General features: G+C 39.7%; 1 protein-coding gene across 4 annotated transcripts; it reads left to right on the forward strand.

Moving 5' to 3' along the window:
- The first annotated feature begins 84 nt into the window (after nucleotides 1-84).
- KIAA0408 (KIAA0408 ortholog) lies at nucleotides 85-27,951 on the forward strand. Of its 4 annotated transcripts, none has more exons than XM_074580783.1 (8): nucleotides 110-320; nucleotides 2,863-3,150; nucleotides 7,360-7,466; nucleotides 11,894-12,092; nucleotides 14,875-15,216; nucleotides 15,543-15,622; nucleotides 16,947-18,321; nucleotides 20,258-27,951. In XM_074580783.1, exons 4-8 carry the CDS (start codon nucleotides 11,958-11,960, stop codon nucleotides 20,429-20,431), a joined length of 2,106 nt encoding a protein of 701 aa, XP_074436884.1. In that variant the 5' UTR covers nucleotides 110-320; nucleotides 2,863-3,150; nucleotides 7,360-7,466; nucleotides 11,894-11,957; the 3' UTR covers nucleotides 20,432-27,951. The 4 variants fall into 4 exon arrangements, with proteins under 4 accessions (XP_074436885.1, XP_074436884.1, XP_074436886.1 ...); XM_074580785.1 differs by having other exon boundaries at nucleotides 11,949-12,092; nucleotides 20,258-27,950; XM_074580784.1 differs by lacking the exon at nucleotides 2,863-3,150 and having other exon boundaries at nucleotides 85-320; nucleotides 11,949-12,092; nucleotides 20,258-27,950.
- Nucleotides 27,952-28,000: the final 49 nt, after the last annotated feature.

Genomic DNA, 28,000 nt, shown 5'->3' on the forward strand with positions numbered 1-28,000 from the left:
CAGCCTATCATTTTACTTATTCTCATCCTTGTATTATTTTCATCCCTTTCATACACAACAATATTTAAACTTGTCTTCCTTTTTACACTGTTTTTTGTACTGTAAGTCATTCATCATTTACTGTTCATTGTAGTATTATTTTCAGTTTGTTTATTTTGTCCACCCTCCAAGATAAGAAGTGCAAGAGACGTAGTTTCTGTAATAGCCACTGCTGTAAAAACACTGAAGACTACTTGTTTGCCAAAACCAAACCAAAAAAACTGCAAAAACCATACCAAAAAGTCACCCAGTTGAATAGGAAACTCACCACGGTGTTCCAGGTAAGCAAACAGAAAATGATATTTTTCACTTTGTCTGGTTTTATCATTTTTGAATAAAAATTTTCCGAGTAACTGGAACCAAGTTAATATTCATTAATTTTCACCAAATCAGAAGCAAACCAGAAATACGCGGAGTGCGTGTGAGGAGTCTGTTCCTTTCCTCTTCCCGTTCCCAGAAAAAGAATTTGTATTCTAGCCACATAGGAATAGTAAAACCACATTTGATGTGTATTCTGCAATTGCATGTCACAGCTTGTGTATATTTTGCATGATTGTGATGATAATGTTTTTCAGCACTGTATTATATGGATTACACACCACAGAGGGGACAAAATCAGAAGGATTTGTATATAGAGCACTATATCTGGACATGTGGCGAGGAGCTGGAGCCCCTGAGAATAGGATGCAAGAGGAGGAGGTATCAGAGTAGGCAAGGAGTCTTCTGAGAGACGTAGCCTGGCTGCATTCTCTCTGGGCTCTAGAAGAATGATGCTGACAGTCTGACTTGAACTGGAGAGAGTGATGCTAGTCACCTTGTCTGATGCCAAGTGTCTTTTCCTAAAAACCCAGTTTATCAGATAACATTTTCCAGTCTGTAGCCGACAGGGCTCTGGATTCTCTCTCCAGGTTTCAGAACGAGTTTTGAATGAACATGGTAACACTTCGCTTGCTGAGTGACCCCCGTCTAACCATGTCGTTGGTAGTGAGCGACCATAGGTGAGGGAAGCTTGTGTACATAGGTGTACATCAGTAGTCACCGAATATTCCTCTCTTGCCTACGAGAGGCTGCACTGAGAGCACAGGCAACTCCTGATCTTTCTACCACAGTGAACACAGGCAATTCCTACAAACACTATGAAAACCTCATCTGAAATGCCAAGCGTGGCTCAGTTTTCTTTTCTGTTTTATTCAACCTGTGTTGAAACCCCTGACTCCTACAAATGTGAGTTCTCCAAAGGTGATCATTTACAAGTGTATCAATGAAATTTTTTTGTGCAGATGCCATGATAAAATAAACCTAGTTATAAATAGTGGTAATAAATAAAGCAGCTGTTTTTCTAGCTGGCAATAAGGATTCCCTTTGATTTATCAGTCTGTTCACTTAACCCATTTCCCAGTGAGAACAGTTCATCTCCATGCCTGGGTTGTGCTCTGCTACCTGAAGTAGTAGAGAGGCACCGTTTTGAGGGATGCTCCTCAGATGGAATCAGAGTTTGAGCAATAAGATTTATTTTATGAGAACAAGAAAAATAGTAAACTCACAACATTCAGTATTAAACAAAGCTTGTATTTGTCTCTTTGTTTGTCTAGCTTTGCTCCGGCATCCTCTGCAGGTGTAGTAGCCTTGATCAGTTAAATCACTTAACTGTGATCTAATCCAAATACTTATTCCTACGAGAGGATGTTGTTGCCATCATTTATTTTGTAGTTAGCAAGATATGTATAAAGGAAATGAAAATAAATATATGTGAGATTAATAGATAGCCTTGCCTGGTTTCCTGATTAAATAGAAAGTCAGGCCCAAAGTAATTTTGAGTTTCTAAGATGCTCTAATTTATGCTCAGTTGCCTGAAGGTTGTTCCACGTATTAGAAACTATTATAGCAAGGTATAATTGCATGTCATCCTTTCACAATGAATTTCTGTAACTGTAAAGATAGTTCTCAAATCACTGGGAAAAGGCCCTTCTGCTGCTTTTCTTTCAGCAACTCCTGTAATAAATTTTTCAGCAACTGCTTGAGAAATTCTTATCCCCCCCCCGCCCCCCAGCCCCCCCATGGATTTGCAATTTGGACATTAAAAGTGTAATAACTTGAGGCTTAAACTTGTCATATCAGGTCTTAGCACAAGACTGACTTTTTGAGTTTCTTTCTAGTTTAGTGTCTCCCTTGGGGCAAGAAAAGATCATTTGGGTTTTGTTAAATGTTACTGGCTCAATCCCATAAAAGAGAAAAAATCATACTTAAATCTGATCTGAAGTTTTGGGCTTTCAGATTTTAACCCACACTTGTTTATACTTTTCTCAGGCTTGTATGTGATAAAGATGAGTAGAGAGGGTTTGATTTACACTTAGTGTATCAGTAACAGTACTGTAAAGTAGTAGGAAAGTTTCATACACTGAATTCATACATCTTGGAAGTAATTGTGAAAGATTTGTTTCTTTCTCAGATATCAGAAAAAGTGAGGATCAACCTCTTGAGAAAAGGTAGAGATAACCTCTGCACAGGACTGGCAATTATAACCCCATTGATTTCTCACAATGTTTTTTTTCTTGCATGTAGCTGGAGCTTTCCTCATTCTAATTCTGTCAGGCATCAGCAAAGCAATTTCAAAGCTGAGACCTTTTGGGACATCTAGGGAGCTATTGCACAGGCTACAGTCTGAAATTAAAGCATCTGAAAGCATACAAAATCATTTTAGAAGCTCCCCGCAGTCTTTGAATCTTCAATGAGCAAGGAGAATGGTGAGAACCCCTGCCAGCCTCAGTACAGAGAAATCTCAATGCGAAATGATATGTGTTTTTCATGTCCTTCTGCATTCAGCTTGAAGGGAGTGATTGGAGCTGCTTATCTGTTTCACACCAGATATTGCAGAGAAGTTCACAGCCCTCCATTTTTCGCTGTTTTGAAAGCTGCTGAGAAATAATAAATCAGTGTGGACATCCATCCATAGCCAGAAGATAACATCTAGCCAAAGAAATAATTGTTCTGTGTCTTGCTAAATTGAAATAACTTGGTCTCACAAAGAAACGCAATAACTATACTTGCCAAGAAAGGAAGCAGATTCTCCCCACTCAGTTACTGGCCTGGTGGGCAAAGTCCACCTCACAGGTGAGTAAGTAAATGCAGCTGAACACGTCCACATCCTCTAGCAGGAGTGCATGGGAGTCAGGCAGGGCAGAGCCAGGCAGAACACTGCTGATTCACTAGATTTTGTCTGCCGCATAGCATCTCATTCCAAAGAGCAATAATAAGAAAATATAATATTTTGCTTTTACATGGCAACAAGCTGGATATGTCAGGTTACCTATCAGTTAAAATCTCAGTTATACCGATAGCACATTCACAAGTCCCGATTTAGAATATTCTGACAAAATATTAATATTCTGGCAAAAATATAATTGAATTTGAACCCCAAGATTGCCTTAATTTTACATTTATCTGAAAGATTAAATTTCTGTTTCCTGTCGTCCCAGGGAATTCATTCTGTCTTCTTTCAGAAAGAAGAAATCTTTCAACTATAGGTCTAATTCTGACATTTTTACACTTGTGTAAATTGGCAGTAACTGCAATGAATTTTTATGTCATTTAGAAAATAGATGCATTTTTTCCTATAAAACAACCAGATAAATTAAATTACTTTCATATTTAAAGTCAGGTCTGAATGCCCTGACCAAATACCTCTACTATTATTTTTTTTTTACTGTTAACTGAAAAATTCCCATGATACTGGAATGGGAATTTTTTCCATTTCCATTCCCAAAAGATGATAATCTTTTCCAGGATCAGAGATATTCCTCTCAACCAAAAATATCCATGCCTGAAGCTCCAGTTAGAGATAGAATAAGTGTCTGCTGACACATGTCACCAGTGCTTCAGAATCAAAACGAGAAGAGAGCAGGTGCTATGGTGCAGAAATATGCCTGGCAGTCGGAAAATAGAAAATTGCCAAAACCATGGCTGTCTAAATATGTGTTATAAAAAGAGATGAACTGCACATGAACTTTGGGAGTTGTTTACAAAAACAAGCAGAGCTTTAGGATATTAGATGCCCTTCCCCTTAATCACCCCAGAATTTGATAGGTGAATAGGAGATTTCTAAAGGCATCAGTATCAGGGACGTAATTCCCATTGGCTTACATTTCTGTCTCTGATTTAATGCCAGGGGAAGTGATATTCAAACCCGGCTTTTGCCATTACACATGCAGTTGCCTATGGGGAAAATTACAGTGGCTCTATTTAAAGTAAACATCTAAAGTATCTGCCACCGATTTCCAATGTAACCTTGGAGAAGTGACATGACATAACACTTTGTTGGTTCTGTATCTCCACTAAATTATATACTATTGCAGAAGTGCACAACAGTAAGAGGAGACAGAATTTGTATTCCCTTCTGCCCATTTCTTGATTTATACGTGCACTCCTGAGATGTATTTGCCAGGATTATCAAGGTGTTAAAAGTACCATCATTCAGGAATCTGATGTTGTGGTTGGGTTGATTACAGTGGCAGCAGTGCTGTTCTTCCTTTTTGTTACCAAATTTATGTGGACACAGCAAAACAGGTGTGCCATAACCAAGCTACTACAGCAGAACTGAAGACGCTCTAAAGTGATCTTGAGTGCAGACTGTTAACCGGAATGCACACTACCCTAACTATGTAATTAGATTATAGCCCACACTAAAACTCATGCTCCTTTGCCTTCAGTCTTCCATGATGAAGAAAATTTTAGCAGAGGGCTTGTTTAAAATGCCCTCACACCTTTTTTTGTTGAGGTGCTGACTTTCAGCACAAGTAGACCTGATATCAGGTATGGACAAAGTACACTTTGCCTGTAGAAGCAGTGCGTTGGAAGTAATAAACCTACTACTACTAATAATAATAATAAAAAATAAGCCTTCCTGCTTATTTTGCTTGTGCCAAAGGCCATAAAGCCACATTTGCTGCTTTGCTGCTGTTGGGGGATGGACAGTCTCTGATGAATAATGTTTTTTTCCCCAAGTGCAAAAGTCACTACCGCTACACTTAAGGGTATCAGGAGCAATGAGCCCGGCTTTTTAGAGCTTGCTTTGTGGGTTTTTTTGTCCCAACTTTGCTCTGTGTTTCCCATACTAGGATGAGTTTAACGTGGCCCTTTGACCTATCAGAGGGGTCCAGCTCTTGTCTCCTAATGAGCCCCTCAGCCTCACACATTTCTAGTTCCTCATGCTGACAGAAATGTAGGATTTTGCCTGAGTGAAAACTCAAGTCTGGAATTTAGTCCATTGTTTTCTTTAATTTTACTGTGTTTTACTTCAAAGAGTTTGAGTAACAAGACGAGGGGCACTGAGTTAGCAATATGAAAGACGAGAATAATAACCTATGCTGATGGATAAGGGTGAAAAAACATGTCTTCAGAGTCTGTCTTCATTTGCAGTGGTGCAGCTGTGCTGGCTTCGGGGAGGAGGCAGCGCTGTGGCACCCAGCCTCCAGCTGTGGGCTCAATTCTGCTCCCCGGCACTCGGGCTTCGCTCCCAGCTGTGTCAGCTGGAGTGTCGCGACGTAACATCCCAAAAGAAAGTCACATTGTTGCTTTATGAAGAGGGAATTTTTAAATCCTCAGAGTTTAGAGGCTGGGAATTTTCTTCAGGAACGTTCAGTCGTGTACTTGGGCATCTTTGTTCAATTTTTAGGTGATCTTTGAAATTTTCACAAATAGCCGGAGTCCCATTATTTATGTTACATGGGTGCAGAATAAGCACCCCAGTAATGTATTCACTGAGACTTACAGCTAGACCATATAAGGAGAAAAATGTGTTTTCCCTGAAACCTGCTTTTGGTATTTACTATAAAATGAACTCAGAGCTAAAAAACTTCGTATTTAGCTGCGCATGGATTGTATCACAGATAAAACCATATTGTTCTAAAGAGGAGAGTGCTGACTAAGCAAAGGATGTGTGAATCCTCATATTTTATCCTTCGTCTCACTGATCCTCTTGTCATCAGCTGCTCTGCCCACAAAAATACACATCACTCCTGCTTAGTGCATTTGAAGACACCCATCTGATAGCAGAATTTGTCCAGAGTTTTATGCTGCATGAGTCAAGTACTTTGTGGCTGTTCTCCAGGTACATGTGAGGACAAATGTTCCCCGAAATGTGAATTTTCTGGCTATGGGTGGTCTCAGTCACCGTCCACAGACACATCCAAGCACAAGTATCCATCAGGGCAGTGGTATGTGCATGAAGCTTCTTCCCGGGCGTCTCTCTCAGTGAGCCAAATGAAAGCAATTAAACACATAGTGCAAGAGGAGAGTTAGTGTGATGGGCAGAGACGCAAAGAAGCTGAACTCCTTGTGCCTGCGGCTCAGCAGGGGGAGTACCTAAATTTCGCTACGCTGGCTTCGGGGTCTCCTGTGGACTTTCACTTGCTGAATCTTTTTTTGTCACATACTGTCCCTTCCCTCACTTCATGCCAACCCTTGCTGTGGGCACTCCCAGTGCTTAAAATCCAGGCTGAGGTGTTTTTAGACCTTCCTCGCTAGCCTTATGCCAGGGATGAGTTTCCCGGCGCAAGGGAGATTCTCCATCCAATTTCAAGCACTTTGCTTTGCCGAGACACAAAGTATCTTAACAGACTGGAGAATCTGATGCAGAAACCTTATAAAGTAGCAGGAATATTTCAGTATATCCCAAAGAAACCATTATCATCATTCCCAGAATGCAAGTCAGTAGGTTTAAACAGTGCCCAATAATTCTGCATCTCATAAGTGATGGTGTATTTAGAATACAGAAAAAGATTTTAGGGAGGAGTGGTTTGCTTTTAGCTCTTTAAGATAGCTGTTAGCCAGCAAAACTGCTGCTTTAAACAAACTCCCTTTACAAAGCAGTTTATGAGGATCAAGTTGCAAAGCTCAAAATGATCATACTGAAAAATATGACCCTGAAAACTGGGTCTGGAAGGCAGCAAAGAATCTTCCTTCACAACATGGACGCTAATAAAAGAAACCTAAAATTGCCTATTGTCATAGCTTTAATATTAACACTGGCTGCTTTGGCAAGCTTTAAAGACTGGACTGCACTATAAAACCTAAAAATGTCCTGGACTTGGAGTTGTTTACACAAAATATGAGGAGATATAAAGTTACAGAGCTGGGGGTTGGAGTAGATGGCTTTAAAACCATCCTCCGTGCACTGACGTCACGTGGAAGCCAGCTGCTGGGATGATGCTGAACGGAACTGTTTTTCAGTTTGCAAAAGTTACGGAGTTATTCAAAGAGAGTTGCAAATGCTGCCCCAGTTGAAAGGTTGTGTCTTGCTTAGCTTTCTTATTTCTTTTAAAGATCAAGATTCGCAGAACTGGATCCCAGCTAGCTATGCATTTCATTGCTTTCACTGCTGTTTAGAAATGGACTGAAAAACTTCTAAAGGATTTCTTATTCCATGAAAGGTATGGTTACAGCTTATTCTAAATCAGTGCTTTTGAACAGTTAAGATTAAAAAAGAAAGCAAATTACTAATGTGGCAAAGAGTTATTTAGACATCTCTTTAACATTATTTATATATAATGTGATGGTCATGTATGTTATATATGGTCTTTATTCTTAGAGAAAGACTTCATTAGCTCAGTCAGTTTCTTCAGAGGAGGCACAGATGTATCAACAGAACAGGGATGACAGGTAGTATTGTAAGCACTCGAGTCTCTTTCCTTCTTTCTCTCTCTCACTTTGTTTCTTTTTCTCTCTTCCTCCTTCTTTCTTTGTCTCTCTTTCTTTCTTCTTTCTTTCATTCTTTCCTTGTTTTCTTTCTTTTCTTTCTTTCTTTCTTTCTTTCTTTCTTTCTTTCTTTCTTTCTTTCTTTCTTTCTTTCTTTCTTTCTTTCTTTCTTTCTTTCTTTCTTTCTTTCTTTCTTTCTTTCTTTCTTTCTTTCTTTCTTTCTTTCTTTCTTTCTTTCTTTCTTTCTTTCTTCCTTCCTTCCTTCCTTCCTTCCTTCCTTCCTTCCTTCCTTCCTTCCTTCCTTTTTTCTTTCTCTTTCTTTCTTTCTTTCACTCTTTCATTGCTCCCTCTCTCTCATTTTTCTTCCCTTTCTCTCTCTCTTTCACTCTCTCACTCAACTGTAGTTTCTTTTTATGTATATAGTGCACGGTATTGTGACACATGGCACGCCTTTGTAATTGAACAAATACATAAATTTACGATTTCCTTAGTCATCCAAAATACAGCACTTCGTTGGAAATATAATGTAATTGCTTTTTTTTTCTGTAAAATCAAGGGAAGATTTGTGTTTCTGAATGTTTGTGCACATCCAATCTAATTAATCTTTGTTTAAAAATAACATCTCAGCTGATGTCACTGCATATTATTTTCAGAAGTTGATAGAGGTTTTTTGCAAACTATTATGCATTTTTAATATGTGGATAGGAAGGGTGTGGGTAAGACATGGGAAAATAATAACATTAACATCAAATAGTTGCTTAAAATATTTTTGCTTGAGAGGAGGGAGGGCTACGGGAAAAGTTAAGGGAAAATGCAGCTGATGCAGACAGAATTGATTATTTGCTTGAATTTGATTGCTGTAATGAGCTTCTGACCTTGTCTAGGACATGCAGAAAGTGCCAGCACTGCAAGAGCACAGATTCTGTTCTGATCCACACAGCAAATTATAATGTGGCATTTTACATCCCTTTGGATTGCTTAAGCCATGTAAAATACCCATGGGGACATCTCAGTGCACTATACAGAGTTTATACTACCAGGACTACAAATTTGATTTTATTGCTAGTAGGAAAAAAAACAAGCAACCCCCTTCCCCTCCACCCAACAAAAACAAACAAACAAACCAACCCCAACACCCGAAAACCCCCAAATAAACCATCTACCAAACACCAAGGAAAAGAAAGTTTCCTAGAAAGTTTCATAGGAAAAAAAATGTTTCATAGAATTACGAGTTAAAACTCTCTGAGGAATTTATCCACTCTACAATAGCAGTAAAACTGTATAGTAATCCAGCTGCTAGCATCAATAAACATGAGTTTTCTTCTCAGAATTTATGTCAAGAGGAAATTGGAGAAGCATAAGAGGCAATACAATATTTTTGTGGATCTTAGAACTACAAGTGACTATCTGTAACTAACCTCTTCCAAGACTTGATTTAATTTTGATGGTCTCCAACCTCTTTTTATAATCAGAGTTCCATATGAAACAACTTGGAAACTGTTAAGATGAATGCAAACATGGCAATAGTAGTTCCCAGCACTAGGAAACCACCAGGGGCCTTTTCAACGCTATATGCATGCTTGAAAGGAGTACATATTATGTATCTATTCTTATATGTGTAAAAAAAGATCGCTATATAGTATTGACTTTCTTTCTAGTAATATGCTGCTGATTGAAGCATGGTCATTATTACTAGTAGCGCATTAGCAAAATCACCATTTGTGCAAGTTGTAGACAGATTATGACTGCCTGCCCTGGCTTTACAGCGTTTCTACATTTTTCTATTTCTTTCTGATGTGTATTTGAAGGATTCTAGTGAAGCAGAGAGTCTATTTTTGTTTATTTCTCAGAGATGTCTTGAAAGGTTATGAAGACATAAACGTAGACAACAAAAAGAAAAAAGCAAATGACTGTACTAAAAAATACAACCTTTGAATTAGCAAGGTGAGAAAGTATTGAAATGGTTTTAAAGTTCATTAGCAATAGATGTTTACATTGCAACAGGTCTTAAGTGCAGTGGAATTTTTTTGTAAAAGTTGTTTTTGGTCAACACTTACTGAAGTCTGACACAAAGCTGAAACTTTGGCCCGGTGACGTGCAGTCTCTATAGCCTGGCTGCCTTCCTTAAGAAGCCACGAGCAAACCAGTGCTTGACATCTTTTGTGATGAGAATGCTGTGCTGTCTTTCAGCAGCAATTAGTTTCAAGGAATTTTATGTTTTTATAAAGCTGCCCTGTATGTTTTAGGCAGGTGGAAGAAGGGTCTGAAATCTGTTTGTAGGTAGTTGAGGGACAGATTGCCATTTCAGAGCTCCAAGGCAGATGTGTGTCAGAGTTTGAAAGAGTAAGCTCCAATACCATGTTACACAGTGACATGGTTACACCATTGTGAAACGGGCTGGCAGAGATGTTTGAAGAATAGTCAGCTTGTTCTCTAAGTCCTCCATCCAAAATTGCTTGGGGTAAACAGTTTTTCAAATCCTGAGTTAGGATCGGGCCCGTGATGGCTGTCAGTTGAGAGATCCTGTAGCAGGACTTCCTATGACCCAAAGACCTGAGTAACCCATTGGGCTTCAGCTGAGCTCTTCTGCTTGCTTGTTCAAGAAAGAAGCTGACTCCAAATTTGGCATCAGCTTCCCAGTCAGCTGAAATAACGCAGACACTAGTAAGCAGTGATTACACAGTAGCCACAGCTGAATCAACAAGACTTGTCCAATAAAATGCAGGATGAGGAAGAACTTTGCACGAAGTTCAAGAATGAATTTTCACTATATCAAAGAAAATTGGGCGATAAAATGGGCAGTTCCTGTGAGATGACAATCACTGACTGTCAGTCAGGAAAAGGAACAAATTCGAGGAAGGTAAACTGGACCATCCCTAGTTAGCTCTCTGTTAACTAATTTGCGTGCCCATACGCTTGGTTTCTGGCAGGAGACCAAAGCAATGCAGAGGCATTTTGGGACTAAAACTAGATTCCATGTCCACCTAAGTAACATAACAGCTGGCTTTGAGAGCCAAAGTTGACGAACTCAAGTATCGATATGTGTGTGTACCAGCCATTATACCATAGGAGCTGAGCCATCATAACTGAATGAATATTATTTCGGCCTTGCTGGCAAAGTAAATGTGCTGATGGTAGTGGAGTTTCTATTGTAAAGCCTACGAGAGCAAGAGGAACATAAGGCCCATAAAATCTGTAACTGTTTTGTTCCAAAGTCAGATGAGCAGATCCAAAATATTTGCCTTAAAATATACATATTTAGTCATTCGATTAATAATTTTTCATTCATAGATACCAAGATACTAAAGACTTCTGAAGAGGAAGGAGAAACTGAAGCAAAAATTAGTTAAATATTCTGAGCAAGTTTTTGAACTAGATTAGAGATAGTGCCATTGGAGAATAGTTCTTAGTTTTCCCTGTGCTGGTCCTGGAACTAACATTTATAGATTTAGATTTATAAATCCAAAATATATGAACTCTTTATAGTGACCTATAGTCCTTTATATAGTAGAATTATGCTTTCTACTCTACATGTAAGCTTGTTACTGGTTATTATCTTTCCTGTCCTGTTTTCCTTCATATATTCTACAGCATTCATATAGCCAGGAGAATTTTCTGCATGTATCAAGTTTACAGTCTTCAATTGCCAAAAGAATGTCACAGTCTTTGTCGTGCCACACGCATGTGTGAAAGGAGTGCATGAGCAAACATGATACCTTTACACTTGCAGTTGTCTTTTGAACAAATGTAAAAATAGCTTTCACCCTCAAGGGCAGACGTTGCAGGATCCCAAGGCCCTGAAGTGCCATGCAATATCATGCAGTCTCGAATTTCATTGAAAACGGGTTTATAGTGAAGAGTAGTGGCAAAGATGCAAAGTGACCACCGTACAGAGCCCACTGTGGCAGATGTTCCTGAATTCTATGATGCCAGATGCGTGTACCTCCTCCCCTTTCCAGATTGGGCCTCTCTGACCTTGGGTTTGTGTCCTATAATGCTTAGTTTGTCCATATTCCAGTCACACTCCACGTATATATCATGCAACTGTGTGATGCTGTGTCCTGCACATTTCAGTTAATTATTTGGGGGGTTTGCTTGGGGTTTTTTTCCCCGTGAAAGCTAGAATCAAACACAAGTAAAACTTATTCTGATAAACTTCCAGGAAACATTCAGGGAAGAAAGAAAAAAAGCAGAGCTGTCTTCTTGCTGTTACACAGGCTGTAACCATGGACCTGCGTAAACAACTGGAGAATACTGAGAGGAACTGGAATAAAGAGAAGATGGAATTGCTGGAGAGATTTGACAACGAAAGGAAAGAATGGGAATGTCAATGGAAGGTCATGCAGAAGAAAATAGAAGAGGTAGTTTTAAACAGAACTCTGAACACTTACATTTTCACTTGGGGTGAAGTGACTAGGGTTGCTTCAATTTTTTTTTTTTTTCTGAATGATATCCTATATCTTATCTGTCACTGGCAATTTCTAGTAACTGACAGTAGGATGCAAAGCCTGGGGTTAAGCACTGTTTGCAATTTCTCATTTAATAGCCATGAATACGAAGCAGGAAGTTAAATATCACTTTGTGAAATTTGCTATGGTGCCGTTGGCTGTATATACTGCTGCCAGTTCGGTATATACTGAGCCACACTGCTCGTATTATACATGCTTTTTTCAAGTACATGCTGAACAACTATGTATATGGGGTTTAGGAAAATGCATATTTAGTAATAAAAAATCTAGGCATCATAATTCTCCGGCAAAAAGGAATTAGACGGCACAGGTCTACTGGGGTAAATGGTAATATTAAAAAGAAGGTCATACATTATACGCTGCATTCTGGCTAGAACCTGTTCCATTTATGGACAGCTTTTAGTAGAGAAAAGAGCTACAGTAAATAGTATGAAAATCCTGACACCACTTCTGTTTACACGTACTAACAAACACTCACTCCCTGCCATTTCTAATGCATCTCCTTCCAGAAATAGTTTGGGTAGTTATTTATGATTCTTTTATCCCCAAATTGTCCCTGCAGCAGAACCCTCTGGCGCTCTGTAATGCGTAAATTGAATCTGCTTTGGCAACGTGTAGAAGCAATTTTTTTCACCTCTGAGTTTTCCACATTTTTCATTCGAATATACACATGGAGTAGTTTTGCTTGCTGGCTGCCAACACCATCCTGTGGCTGAGCAACACAGGAATGTATGGCAGAGATTGCTCGCATGAAAGTATGAGAAGGAAAATTATGAGAGCCAAATGAATTGCAGCCATACACTGCCCGTTAAACCAGCCTGCAGCATAACTCCATAATGTCAGCTCTCTTAGATTTTACCTGAAATTCTTGCAGACTTTGGTATGATAGTCTTTGCCACATTTTGTCTTTTGTGTTAGGACACTTCTGTGCAATCTTACCTAATTTCACCACCAAGATGAGAGTGCTTCAAAAGTTAGTAATGTGATTTCTGTGAATTCTGTTGAATTTCAGTTTGTTAGGTACATGAACTGTTTTGACATGATGATAATGTGTTGTGAAAAGGTATTCTGGATATTGGTAGTCCTGACAATGGGTGGAAAGACCATGTTTTTCCCATGTTCTTTATTACCATATGGATTAGGAAAGCATGACAGAGACAGAAAAAGAGATAAAGAATGGAATGGGGCTGAGGGGAAGAGAATGAAGCAAATTGCTGGGTACAGCAGGACCAGACAAAACTGCAGATGATACCCCAAAGTTATCAGCATCTCAAGGTCCCCTCCTAAGCTGTCTATATAGCTGCCCTTGATTTCAGTTGCCTGACATTTCTTCACCAAGAGCCACATGGCTGGAGAAAAAGGAAGATACATTTTAAATGCCATCATCTGTAGAGGAATTTCCTCTATAAATCTTGTGCTACCTTATCAGCTTGTATTTTTATTTAGTAGTTTTCTCTAGCCCACCAAACCCTAACTTAATTCCTGGATTCCTCCAGGAGGATTTACATGATTTAGGAGATGATATTGTTGAGAGTTATGAGGTGGTATCCTTTCTTCTTACTGATATGCTGAGTCCATATGAAGCCCTTATTTCTTGGAAATGACAGAAGTTCAGCCCCCAGGTTCCATGAGCAGCTGGGCTTTGGGAGTGAAATCTGAAAGCTCAGGATAAGGTCAAGTGTCAAGTCTCTGAATGTGAGAATACTTCTAATCCACAGCACTACCCATGAAATGGCCACATGTTCTTCATGTTGTTGTTCTTTTTCACTGCCCTTCCAAAAGATGTTGTGATGGCCTTATGCACTGTGAGAGAGCAGGCAGATGGCTGTTCAGAGGTGCCTGCTCTGCCCTTTCTTCATAAGAGCAAGTTAAGAATGAATGTTTATAAAGAGCCGTGGGATTCTTGGCACTGGAAATTATAGTGTAAGCAGAAGAGGCTTTTATGATGTTGCTATTTTTTCTAATTTATAATTCATCACAGTTCCCTCGTTTGAATGTGCTGGGTGACAGGAATTAACACCTTTTCATTTAACAATGAAGCCACTGGATCTCAGCAGATAGCCCAAAAGAAGATAAGAGGGTGACAGCACATTGCCACATAATACCATTCTGCAGTACTGATTTATCACTCCAGTGGTAGGGAAGAATTACATTTGCCTGAGAACCAGAAGAGTCTGGTCTAGTGCAGATAGCGCTGCATGCGATGAGAATTCACTTCCCCTCCCGAAACTAATATACTTTAACAGGCTGTAAGATAACCAGAGCCCTCTCTCTCCCTCCCATTCCCTCCCATTCCTCATCCATCAGATCAAGGCTGTGTCCACCACATTGTGTGCTGGTATTACTTGATGACAACCATAGAGCTTCTGGCTCAAGGCAGCGCCGTTGGCCTCGTCAGATCTCTTCCAATCCCATCCTATGGGTGGAAGCCGTACATTAAAACCATGGCAAAAAGTTTGTGAACAGTTACAGCCCTTTCCTCATCCTGTGACAGTAACAGTCTGTGAACTATCACACTGTGTGACTCAACATTTTTCTACTAACACATGTATAAAGTCTTTCTACTTGATGCTACTGAGTGAAGCATTGTTCAAAATAGAAGACTAATATGTTCTTTTACCATAGTGTTTATCACAGTACCATGATTTAATAGAAGGTTCTATTGTTTTTTCAGCTTTACCAGGAGGTAAAACTTAGAAGGGAGAGCAATATGAATGTCCATGATAACAAGACCATTCAGAGCAAGATGCTGCAGCTGTCCATGCATTCCCCTACTTCGGAAGAGAGTGACACAGTGGAACTGAACCATCAACACAACGTGGCAAATGACAGGATGGAAAAAGGGAGTTTGCTCAGTAAAACAGGACACGAATGTAAAGAAACCAGAGCCAAGAGCAGAAACAATACTCTGTTGATGGACAGTCTGGCCTTTGAGAACCACGAGGAATCTGAAGACAGCCTCAGCATCAAAACTTCCAAGAAAAATGCCAAGAATTATATTGGTGATCTCAATGTAGTAAGTATGTTTCAGTTACAAGTGTGAGGAAAATACTGAGGGGTTTGGACTGACGGGTTAACCTAAAGAACTGATATACCTGATTTTAGCTTTCCAGCTCTCTACTTTCTCCTCAGTTTGCTATTGATGAGTGCCTTCCCACTGTTTAAATGTGTTAACAGCATGCTCTTTAACTCCATTCATACCTTGGGGGCATTTTTGTATCTTGCCTTGTGCTGCTTTCCTCTGCTATGAGTCTTAAATGCAAATCACTACAAGTTTCAAAATAATTCTGGAGATATCATTTAAAAGGCTTATATTAAAGGACTGTTTTTATATTTATAAAGGCTCTTAAAGAACTTGCCAGAGTCAGTGAAGAATTATGCAGCTATCAAGAAGAAATTCGAAAGAAGTCCAACCACAGAAGGTAAAAACATATTTGTACTCTTTATATTAGAGGAAGAAAATGATTAATGAGACTGTGCTCCTGTTCACTCTGAAGCGGGGTTTGCTGTTGAATTTATTAGGAGTTGGGCAGTTCCTATCCTCCTAGTGTTTCAGTGCTCAGCATAAAACATTCAAATGAAATATACTGAAATATGATATAAGGCCACATTTTACTAGCAAAACAGAGTTTATCTATAGAACCCACAAAATGAAATTAGTATTTATGCGAGATGAAATTGTACTTGTTTCTAATGGCTATATAGAGGATTGGGAAACTGAACACATATTACTGTCTGCCCTGGTCCCATTTCCATGCAGTTCTATATGGCACTGTATGGGTTTGTTAGGCTGGGAGGTTTCTTACATTAAACCCAGATCTAGCCTTAAGTGCGGGGGATGTGTCAGGGACTGACCATCCAAGAGTGCAAAGAAGGCAAGAGAAGCAAGATCAACCATACATTTGTACTAGTGGAAAGATGGTAAGCCAGACCCTGAAAAGCATGGCAAATGAACATTCCGCCATCTGTTAAAAATTCAATATTCATGGTCTGCTTTAGCAAGCTAAACAACAGTCTTCTTCTCGAGTTGTGCAGAAAGTCTCAGAAGGTAAGACTGAACCATGAAAAAGACTGCGAAAGCTGTGTCCCAGCCATGCTGAGACCCCATGGAGGTCTGCATCATGGCAAACTCTTCTCAGATGCTCCCAAAGAGCAGAGGGACTTCTTACATTCCCCCATGCAATCAGTTGGCTATTTGTCACCACTTTATTATTGTAGTTGGGTTAGTGTTTGTATCTTTAAAGCAAATAATAGATTCATAGCTGATGCATAGTTTCTAAATCCTAGCTGAGAAAGGTGATTTTTGAACAGAACAGATCTCAAAAGACACGTCTCTACTGTCACATGTAATGTTAGGAAACCTACACAAGGGATGCACTATGTCCTAAAGCTTTCTTCATTCAGTTCATAGTCAGGTAGACTCTCACTGTAGTCATCAGAACTCACAAGATCCACTGTCCTTACTGTAGGATAGGTAAGAAAACAAGCAATCATCTACAAAAACTCAGCGAAGGAATTTTAGTGGCAAGGGAAAGGAATACAAGATTCCTTTTGGTGAGCTTTCTTCAAATTCTTCATGTGTATTTCAAATATCTGGATGTATCAGCTGCAGCAAAGCTGCTCCTAAATCTTTTTAAGCAGCCAGTGTTAAAACACCTGCTCACGGGGAGAACGAATCCATGCTGCAGTCCCCTGGGGGATTACCCTTATTGCTCATCCCTAAAACACCTTGCCTTTTATTTCCAGAATGAAGTCACTTCCTTTCCTGGGGAAATTTGAGGAAACGCAAAACACAGTTATTCTGCCTGACATGAACGATGTGTCCAGCAATGAATCACAGACTTCAGTTGCTTTTGAAACAGAGGAACATAATAACAGGAAGAATCTCATGAGCTCCACCAAGGCTTTGAAGGACATTCCTTGCAGTGATCTTACTGGTGACAGAGGAACAGACTTCAGACCTTGGCAAAAGAAAGAAGCTCCACCAGTTCCTCCACGGAGCACTTCTCGGCACCTAACAAACTCACTTTCTGCAGTTGTGCAGCTTTGTGAAGCACCAATGAGAGATCCAGGCATCAAAAGCAATTGCAAGGCTCAGGACTGTAGGAGTGGAAGGAAACCAATGAATCCTTCACCTATAAACCAGAATGAATCTGCAGGAGTCTGTGCAAATGAAGGGCAGTCTGTGAAAGGTCCTGTGATGGTAACTGCTTCAATACCAGTAATTAAAAATGAGTGCAATGTACCAACAAGTTTCTGCCACAACACGTGGGCATACGATGTGGGCAAACTTGGAAAAGACAATAAAAGTGAACCTTCCCCACTGTCAGCCCAAAAGAGTTGTTCAGATGGAAATATGGCCCAAAGCAACAAGATGCACCAGAAACAAAATCCCAAGTCTCACAGCAGCCCTTATTACAGTAATGACTTCTATGTCCCTGCTACCGTGCACAATGATCTTTTGGAAGACTCTAGGTATACTTTAGGAAAGACCCAAAGAAATGAAACTTTAGCAGCAAAGATCGATGAGTTTAACCGGACTGTCTTTCACACAGATAAACGTAACAATGCTTTGCAAGAAAACCAGGTGCCTCGAACAGCATCAGAAGATCACAAACCCTGCAGCCCACTGTGTGACTCTGCTATTAGCAGGACAGAAACTGTAAATACAACTTGCGTTTCAAATCCCAAATGCTCTGCGGCAAAGGAGAAAGAAACTAGCAACCCCAGCAAAGCGGTCAGAACGGCAGGGCAACAAAAGCAAATAAATGGACTTCCAAATACTAGTGGCTATAGGCACATGCTTCACGAGCATGACTGGAGACCAAGTAATTTATCCGGTCGCCCGCGTTCAGCTGACTCAAGGTCGAACTATGGTGTTGTTGAAAAGCTTTTGAAAAACTATGAAAAAGCAGCAGTGACTTCTCCATGTAATGCAAAATGCTGCAAAGATAAGTGGATGCAGGCAAATTCTGAATTCACCGATGGGGGTTGTGAGACATTGAGTCAGTATTTAGAAATGCTCCAGATTGAGCAAGGAAAGCAAGAATTTCCGAGGAATTCAGCCAAGCATATTGGGCAGCAACTCAAGCAAGGAAAAGAAAGACAGAAGTTACCAGAGGTAAGGTTCATAAGAATGGCAAGAACAAAATAATTCAGTTTCATACCAAGCTTCAGATTCTAAAATGAGGCAGGCTAACATGGTATTGTAAATAATTATGTAAAAATAGACACTTTAGGCCAGAATCAGGATGAATCAAGAGTGTTTCCTCTGAAGACAATAGAGGAGGGATAATAGAGAGGACAAGAAGATAACAGGGGAGGGCAGAAGCATGTAGACGTGCGCCAGATTTTAGTCTCTGCTGCTGTTGTGTGAAGCTAGATTTTAACTGCAGTGCAGTTATTCAAGGATTGAACTAGTGAGAACTGCGATCCGATTTTCGCTCCCTCCCTCCTTCCTTTAGCTGACAAATTATTTCATAAGCCTTCCCAAAAGGCTTGAGCACACTTGGACATGTCACAATCTTAGAGGGCTTAGACAGCATTGTTCAGCATCCAGGGTGCTGCTTGGTTCAGAATTTCATTGGAACTGTCTATGAAAAGGGGTATTGTGGCTCCATAAAATTTACAGCAATAAAGCGACCTCCTCTTACTCATGCCTCAGTTCCTGGCTTCTCCTATATATGCAAGCATAGCCTCACAGAAACAGAAGAGTATGGCATGACGAATTAATTTATATTTGGCTGAATTTTATTTGCAGAAGTTTTGAAATAATGCTTTTACCAACATTATTTCTTAATGAAACGAGAAACGGATGGTTTTGAAAATGCACTATAAGTTGCAGGTTCTGTAAAAGGCCAAAAGATGGAAAAATAATTTTTCCTGAAGAGCTCCTTGGCCAATAAAAACAAAGAGATTTGCCCCTTACTGTCTTAGAAAAGAGAAGGCAAATGTGTTTGGAGCCGAGAAACTTAAATGGCTTCAGACTGTCAGCTGGTATGCTTTAAACTGTCACGAATTCACAAACCAGTGGAGTTATGTGGATTTAAACAGCTGAGAATCTGACCATGCAGATTTTCTTCTGCATGTCTTTCTGACAGCCTGGCAGTGATGCAACGTCTTGCTTAGCAGACACATCTTTACTACAGCACAGAAAGAAAGGAAAAATCAACCTGATTTCTTTTTCAACCAATGAACTTTTGATAGGAAAACAAATTTTCATCAATGAATATGTGGGGAAGAAATAATGACTAGATAATGACTGAGTTTACATTGATGTAAGCCCAGAAAAACTTTACTAAGCCAATTGGATTTTTTTTTCTCCATAGGTTCATACTTTATGTTGTCTTTTCTATCTGTACAAACTAAGTGTAGAATATTGCCTGATTAGGGGCTACCATTTTAGGTCCAGCAGCATTCACATCACAAAGATTTAAAGAAATACAAATGGCATGAGACATTTGGTTTATTTTTATTATTTCAAATTTACATGACTGTAGCCATGACCGAAATCTGTTGCTTTTCCTGTATATACAAGGCTCTGCATGTAGACATGTCACCGCATTAATACATAACCATTCTGAATTCGTTACCAAGTGTAAAGAGCTTCACATTGCACTCATGGAAACAGAGTTCTTAGCAAGATGTGACTGCTGAAATAGGATCTATCAAAAAATACTTGAAAAGTATATAGATCATACTCCAGTAATGTAAGATGGTATTCCGAGTTCTACCTTTAGAACAGTATACAGTGTTCATTGACAAAAATCTTCCAAAAATGAAAAGAAATGAGAAGTGAATGTCAGTTTTGGCTTGCATTAACATTTTATACCTTTCCTTGTGTCTTGACACTTGGCTCCATATATTTTAAACTGCAACTGATGTGACAATCCCTATACATAGAAATAGCTGTTCTTTTGCATTCTGTGCATTACTGTGCTCCTTTTAATAGCTTCAGAGCACCTGTTCTGAGGTCAGCCCAAATGTCTTCCTACATTCCCGCTGCATTCTGCAAAAGCCGTAACTTGTTAAAGCAAGGAGTTGCCTTTGTGTTCTAGATATCTGTGCCAGCTAAATGCTCAAGTGGGAAGGGTTTCTCCCGGCCTGCTCGGCCAGCAAATCGACGCTTGCCTTCCAGATGGGCATCCAGATCACCGTCAGCACCGCCTGCTGTGAGAAGAACGGCGTACAACTGCTCTGTCTCCTTTCGGTCAGAGACCTCAGTAGTCTGAACCCAGAACTGGGTTGGATGGTGTCGTGAAAGCTCTGCGCCTCATTGTAACCGTGTTCGGTATGTGTTAGAGCAACCAGCTCTACACTGTTGTATCTTGTCCAAGAATGACCCCCACCACATGCCGGACAAAGCATTTTGAATCCTAGGTCATCATCACCACAGTCTTCAGTGTTTTTATTGAGATGAAATAACTATACCCCTGGTTTTCTCTGTTTTCTTTGGTAATAGCTCACAAGGAATTTCTTTTGAATGGCATCTTCCTTAATTTGCCAATCAATTTTGAGTTGAAACAATGTATAGTGCTGTATATTCTGACTCTTCTGCAAACAGCAGAACGTAAAGCTGTATGCATGATCATGTGTTCGTAGGTGCATGTGTTGGACTAGGAAGTATACAGGTCTGTATTTAGAAGAGACAAACTGTGCTAGTGTTGACATTGAAATTACAACCTATATGCCTACATATATATATATACTTTGTGTTTATTTTAAAAAGTTTGAAATATACAGTCCTGATGACATTTATATTTTGTATATCTTTTACATAGGTTCACAGGTGTAGTATTTAATGTACAAAACTAAATATGCATTTTTGTGACTGACTGCAGCGATAATGCCTTGCACAATATGTATCTGAAGCAGACTAGCTCGACTGATTCGTCAGTCATGCTTCACGGCATCCTCGTTCGGTTTCCTAATCCTTATGATGCTAGGTCAAAATACCCAAACATATTTTTTCTGAATTAAAATATTATACGATTTGTAATACATTAGCCTTTTTCAGCACCAGAGACATTCCTGAAATGTTCCAATCCCTTTAAAAAGCTTAAATGTGCCATTATATGTATAGCATACTGTAAACACTTCGGTAGTTTCAACTGGTGTAACATACAATTTATGAAGGGAAAAAAAGGGTTGTATATGCTCAATTCTGTAAAACTTATTTTTCCTTCTAGCGTTATACTTTAAGCTTTGGCAAAGTCCGATAACAATGGACTTGTTTATTTTCACTCAAGGCAGGAGAACAAGGACCATTGTTGTTCCCAGTGCTGCAGCCACACTCCCTTTTTACTCTTCTCCTAGACTAAGAGTGCCTGAGCCACTTGCTAATTTACTGCTCCTGGACTGACTCGTGGCAGTCGGTTACGAAGTTTACTTGCACTCTGGCAACAAGCTGCATCTCACACAGAAATATTGCATTGAGGTATCATCACTATGGTGCCCGAAATCCTAGACACATGGTGTTGGAAGTATGTTTTTGCCATCACTTGACTCGGTATCATGGGCCATCTGAATGATGTGCACAGAGCCTGGCTTGTTCCTTCCCACAGCGTGAAAGAAATATGGATGCTACCCAGACTCCTGCTGAACTTTCAGAAAGACAGTGTCCTTCATCCTGGAATTTTTGCACCCTTTTCTAGGCTGTTGCTGGATGCATAGGGCGGTAATGATGACAAACGTTACCTTTAAACAGCATGTCTAGGTTAAAAGGAGTAAAGAGGCACTTCTTCAACATCAGCCTGATCTTGTCTTGCAACGTTTCTTCTTCTCCTGGAGAAACATAGCGTGTTCAAAGGAATTTCAAAAATCATCCCAGGATCCATTAATGTGCACATCTTCTTATGTGAATGTAAAAAGGATTTTGGAGAGAGTGTAGGCTTTTGTCCTAGTGAATTGTATGTGTGGCAAAATAGGGAAAATTAGTTGTGCTTAATTTGATAGTGATCTATTGTCCTACTCCAGTCATGAGAATCCACACCTTTTTCCTTCCTTTCAGAGCCTTATTCTTCTTTCTTCTGCACGACTTCAGTTTTGCAGAGAGAGAAAACAGGAGGCCATGTGTTCTGAGCAATATAGCATGTATGGTAGTATCAGTAACTTTTCAGGCATGCCAGTATTGGAGCAAGCAGGCATTAAAGCCATAAATCCCACTTTATCATGCCATTGTAGCTGCCTGCATGGCAAAAACACGCTCAGAGTAATTTGCCCAATCTAGACTTCTGGTCCTTTCTAGGTGTGAGTGGTGGGAAAATCCCACAACAATATATGAAGGCTTCAAACAGATCAACAATTCATCAAAATTTACTCAGACTTTATTGCAAAATTATGGCTCAAAAAGATACAAGGACAGAAAATCTTGAAGAAAATCTTAAAGTTTGGATAGAGACAAAAAATCTGTGTGCTTGAGTGAAAAATCAAGGGTACTATAAATTTGCCTGTTTGCCCTAATTTAGAGGTTACACTCCATTAACTTCCTTAGAACTAGAAAAAATTAGAGGTGATTCATAAGAGAATTTGGAACATGGCTTAAGAGTCTAGCTAACAGTGGAAATTAGCAAACCAAAATGCCTTGCAAATTGACCTTTTAAATGCCTACGTAGCTAAGCAGCTTTAAATGCCTAAGGCTGAGGAAAGGGTAATAAGATAGAATTGTAGAAAAATGGTTCTTCTTTTCAGTCAGTGTTGACTGCAATAAAACTTCTTTAAATTACCTTCATGGTAAAGTTAAGCAGTTTTATTCTGAAAAACGGTGGTGCACTTTTGTTTGAAATATGTGACTATAAAAGTGTTTCCCTTGATTCATCAGTGAAGGAGTTTCTTTAGTTCCCTTCAGTTTCCTTGATTGCCTTTGACATAAATCACATTGTTGAATAACAGAGAAAGGATCAAATACTTACAACATTCCCTGATGTATGTAAGTTTAATGAACAGAAGGTTTTTGAAATAAACTAATAAGGTCGAGGACAAGTCCATTTTGTCAAGATTTTCTGTGTCCGTCGAATTACAGACATTGGTTCTGAGGCCCAAAAGTATCAAAACCAGTGATTTTGGTCTGCAGGTGGCTATTTGGACATACCAATTTTAGAAAATTACCACTGACACTGTTTAAATATTCTCTTCAACTGTAACAGGGCCAGTGCACGCTGGTGAAATTTTTAGTTCCCGGAAGTGTGATTACTGAATCCTAGTAATGGCTTTATTGCACTTATTTGCTATAGGGGCAAGACTTTCGGGTTTCCCCCATGTTATCTCTGACAAGGAAGTATAGTTACCTTGGAAGCTCTGAAGCAAGAGACTCTCTATACACAGAAACACACACACACACACATATAACTTGACTTTTCTATTAATCCTAGTGTCACCTATGGAAGCGGTGAGTTTTTTAAGTCTGTTTTTAAAATAGATTTTTAATATTATTCCTCCAGACGCTGTCTAAAGTCTTAATGCAGCTATAGGTTCTTCTTACTTGTGCTCTGAACAAGTCTAAGACTCTCTTTATTGCATGTTTGTGGGCTTTAGTACTGAAATAAATGCAGCAAGGAGTTTTCAAACTCTGCACACACAGATCAGCTGCCCATTGAAATGAGGATGTCACTAGGAATCAGCTGATGGTACTCAGTTGAGAGAAAGCATCATTCTCCCTCATGCTGGGAGATGAAGCCATAATCTTTCCCTGAAACCCTTTTATAGAGGAGTTTGGCAGAGTAGAAACACATAGAGAAGAGTCAGTTAGACTTTATCGACATAGGCAATATAGAAGGCCAGCTGAAGGCTAGAAAACTGGTCTGACTCCGAGCCTCTGCTAGAGGCAGAAGGAGTAGAGGAAAAAAAAATTCCTTTAAAACCTCTGGATATCATTCCTCAAACTCAGAGTACGTTTCCACTAAATGTTTAATCTTTCCAGTGCCAGTGATACACTTCTTGTGTATCTTTAAAATGTTGCTGAAGGGATGCACTTTGCTTGTTCTCCATCGACAACACAATTACCTGTCACTATTACACATACTGTAAGGGAGTTAGCTGTTATATATAGCAAAGAACTGGCAATCAGTGTAATATAATTTTCCAGAGCATTCAGAGCACCAATTTATTTCTCTGGTTGTCTATTTTAAAAATTGTTTCTGTAAATAGGGATTTTGTATCTAAATGGCTTCAACGGCATTTTAGCAAAGATCTACAGCAACGCAGCAGCCAGGCCATTTCCCTTAGACTTCTGTTATTTTTGGACCAAGCCTAAATTTCCTAGCACGCAAGAACTTATGCAATTCTCACGGTGCTGCTATGCAAAGAATTTCTTTGGCTTTGAGATCTGTAATATACAACTCTAGCCACTATACTGCTGATATTCTCTATTGGACTAATCTGCAATGGTGTCTTTGTTGTGTACATGCTCTTTAAACTGGAAGGCAGAATGCATTTGCTCTAAATGCACTAATTCAAAGCCCCTTGTTACCTCTGGCCTTTCCACTCCTCCTCAATTCCCAGTGGATATATATTTTCATGTGGTTTATTGCCATTGTTCTATATGTATATGCCATATCATTCTATTTGTACCACAGTCAAAATATTTTTTGGACAGCTTATTCTAAAAAGTGCTGATATTACTATTGCCATTCACAAATATACTAGGTCTTGATCTATTGTTTTGCTTCACTGAAAATGCACTTTCTTCATCAACTGTTAGTGGCATACATTATACAAAACCTGTGCTCTTGTTTTTTGAAATGATGATTAATCTGCTTTTGACGTTTGCTTCTACCCCTTTCCCTCACACCTTTTCTGTTTTGCAAACTACTTGCATCAGCAGAGATGTGTTTCTGGTATGTATGGTTGATCCAGTTGCTGTGTGGCTATGGGAGCTCATACCTAAGGGTGCCTTGCTATCTATGTTACTCTAAAAAGAATTGTATCTGAATTTCCGTGGGGTAAGAGAGATCGAACCCTCAATATGATCAAAGTGAAAGTGTGCAAATAAAAATCAGAAAGAAAACAGAAGAATCAAAGAGGAGGGTGCAAACTTGTAGTAAATGTTGTGGCTAGTTGGTTGCTTCTGATGGAAGATCCCTCTGTGCTGCCCACTTCCTACCACCTGAAACTTACAGTAATGTACTGTCTTTTTTTCAATGAGCATCTTTGTATGTATACTTTTCCTGTTCTGTGAGCCCGTAATAGCAAGAGTTACTGAAAGGCTGGTGTTAGTAACGTCAGATTAACACCAGTCCTTCCACTTCCCATATTTGATGGCATGGTGGTTACTGAAGAATGCTCAAGTCTCATTTGTTAATCCTTTCTGTGGCAGCAGTTGGTTTTATCAGCAGGTCCATGATGGTTCTCACAGCATGAACATTGTGGAATGCACGACATATTGTGTCTTCCACCCACGCTAGATCCCCAGCGCTGCACAAGGGCACGCTCTGTCACATTGCTGAAATGGGAGATTCCTGGAACGTAAATCTGAACCAACCTTGTTCTTCAGTACAAGAACCAGGCTGTATCTCAACTCCACTGGTTGTGCCAAGCAATGTGACTAGACTACAAGCAACTTCAGTCCTCAGTACACGATGCTTTTTACCTGACTGGGACAAAAATACAACCTTATGGTCTTTTCTGGAGGGATGGATGATTTTTACCACACTGGGACAAAATCACAGTCTTATGGTCTTTTGCAGAAGGATGCCCTACTCTAGGGACAGCTGGGGAGCAAAGAAGTAGAGCCTGCCCTAGGATAAGGCATCTCCTGGATCAGATGGATCAGATCAGATCCATGTCTTGTTGTCACGTAGTGTTAAATCCCGTACTACTTTTGAGGGAAATCAAGGTGTGTGTGGGGGGGGAGTGATTGCAATATACCAATTAGTATTTATTTGTATAGCTTTCCAAGTACCTATCCAGGGGCTGCTGTTTTATGTCTTTTTTCTAGTAACCACAATGTTTCTGTTTAAGGGCCCAGAGTTTGATTCCTTCTAGTGGCACATGTCTGTGTGTGTATGGCCAAGATTCACTGAAAAATGCCACTATAGGGTAAGGTCCATACCTCTTACACTTTTAAATCGGATTATCTAATGTGTGAGCCCAAAATTTACTCCTGTATTGCATATCATAATGTTTCCCTTTACTACAGAGTAGATATGATCCCAATATGACTTGGGTGAAAGACAGCAGGCACTGCACGCATGTCTAAGGCATGTAATACAGGTAGGCAAGCTGTACTGGCTGATATTTAATGGGTAAGCTAAAATCCCTTGACTAGTCACCCCGGGAAAGCCAGAGGTTCTTGAATATTCAGTCTCAGTGGATGCATAGACTTCTACTAACTTGCTAATGTGTCGCAGGGATCTTAATGCTAAGGAGTCTGGTTTTGATTGCCCCTCCAACTGGAGGCATGCAACCGTGGCAGATGTGCCTCCATAGTCTTTTGCCAGTGCCCCTCAAATTTCCCTGGTTTACTGCAGCTGGAAGAATTTCTGGCGCCACCAAATCATATTCACAGTAGAGAAGGACTTTCATTAAAGAAAATTGCACTCATATGTGAACTCTGAAAACATGACACTGCCAGCTGGCATGGTGACACAGAAAAGCATACTGAGTTTTACTTCTATATCTTTCTATATCACGAGATATGTGCAACAGGTCATATATTCTGGCACCATATATGATGCAGAGCTGCTTAAGATACTATTGATGGAAGTGCACCACAGATATGTGTGCCTGTGGGCTGCTTGTTTCTTTGCCGAATCCCAGTTTCCACAAAGATATTCTGATTGTTTGGGGAGATTGGAATTTATTTTTTTTTTTCAAAATCACTTGAAGGCAGTTGAGCTACCCGAGCTACCCAAGCTGTTGGTGCTAAGAAGTTACACAGGGAGTTCTTCTGAAACCAAAATGTCTAGTCAGAGAAGTAGCTGGCTACCAAAGGAGATAAGATGTTCACAAGCTGTCTCCTACACTGTCACATCTCTCTGTGTGTGTATATATCTAAATATATATATATATATATATGAGAGCTCTTAGCAACTTTCCCTCCAGGAAGTCCCACAGTGTCCTATGCAGCTGTTTGTGCTGTAAGACACCATTTACTGCGTATATAAGTACGACAGGCAGATACATAGTATATACAGATAAATGATGTCTAATATTGTATGTAAACAGAGTCCTCCCCAAGAATGGTACTACATTAAAAACAACATGTGACTTAATGGGAACCAGTAGTTTTTGAAAGCCTATTTTCATATAAGTAAATGCAATCAAAGCTTTTAATGAAAAAAATGTGCTTGTGCATGTCACCTTTTGCTTCCAAATATTGTAAGCCTAACGTACAAGCCCTGATCCTGATTTTGCCTCTTGTACTGCAGGAAAAAAGAAAAAAAAAAAAGAAAGTGGAAATAGAGGTAGTCAAAGAAATCCTCTAGCTTAGGCACTGCAAAATGGCAGGTACTGGTCTCCCTGTACATGGGTATGAGACTTCAACAGCTTAAAATTAAACAGTATTTTCCATGCAGGGAAGCTGAACTTCCATTTCTCCTCTCTGTAGTTTTACTCCTTCCTTCCCCCTCCTTCCATTAGGAGGTGAAGATGCAACCACCCAAGGAAAAGAGAAGTAGGCCTGGTAAAAATAGCTGCCTGGAAGCTTCTCTTCACTTTCCAGCTTCTCTTCTGCAGGCCTCCAGACCTGCAGAACACATGACGTTTCCACGGACTAGCTCAGAAGCGAGAGAAAGATGCCTTTTGTGGTCTTTCTGCAACAAGCACTAAGGCAGCCAGTTGGGGGACGAATAGTTTTATTGGTT

This window comes from Larus michahellis, chromosome 3 (genome assembly GCF_964199755.1).
Source record: "Larus michahellis chromosome 3, bLarMic1.1, whole genome shotgun sequence".
Lineage (NCBI taxonomy): Eukaryota > Metazoa > Chordata > Aves > Charadriiformes > Laridae > Larus > Larus michahellis.

What these genes read in the sequence shown, in the direction of transcription:
- KIAA0408 (XM_074580784.1), top strand. Translation starts at nt 11,958, where the DNA reads ATGGACCTGCGTAAACAACTGGAGAATACTGAGAGGAACTGGAATAAA. An exon ending in ATATTGGTGATCTCAATGTA is followed by an intron (nt 15,217 to 15,542) that starts GTAAGTATGTTT and finishes ATATTTATAAAG; the next exon opens with GCTCTTAAAGAACTTGCCAG. An exon ending in AAAGACAGAAGTTACCAGAG is followed by an intron (nt 18,322 to 20,257) that starts GTAAGGTTCATA and finishes TTTGTGTTCTAG; the next exon opens with ATATCTGTGCCAGCTAAATG.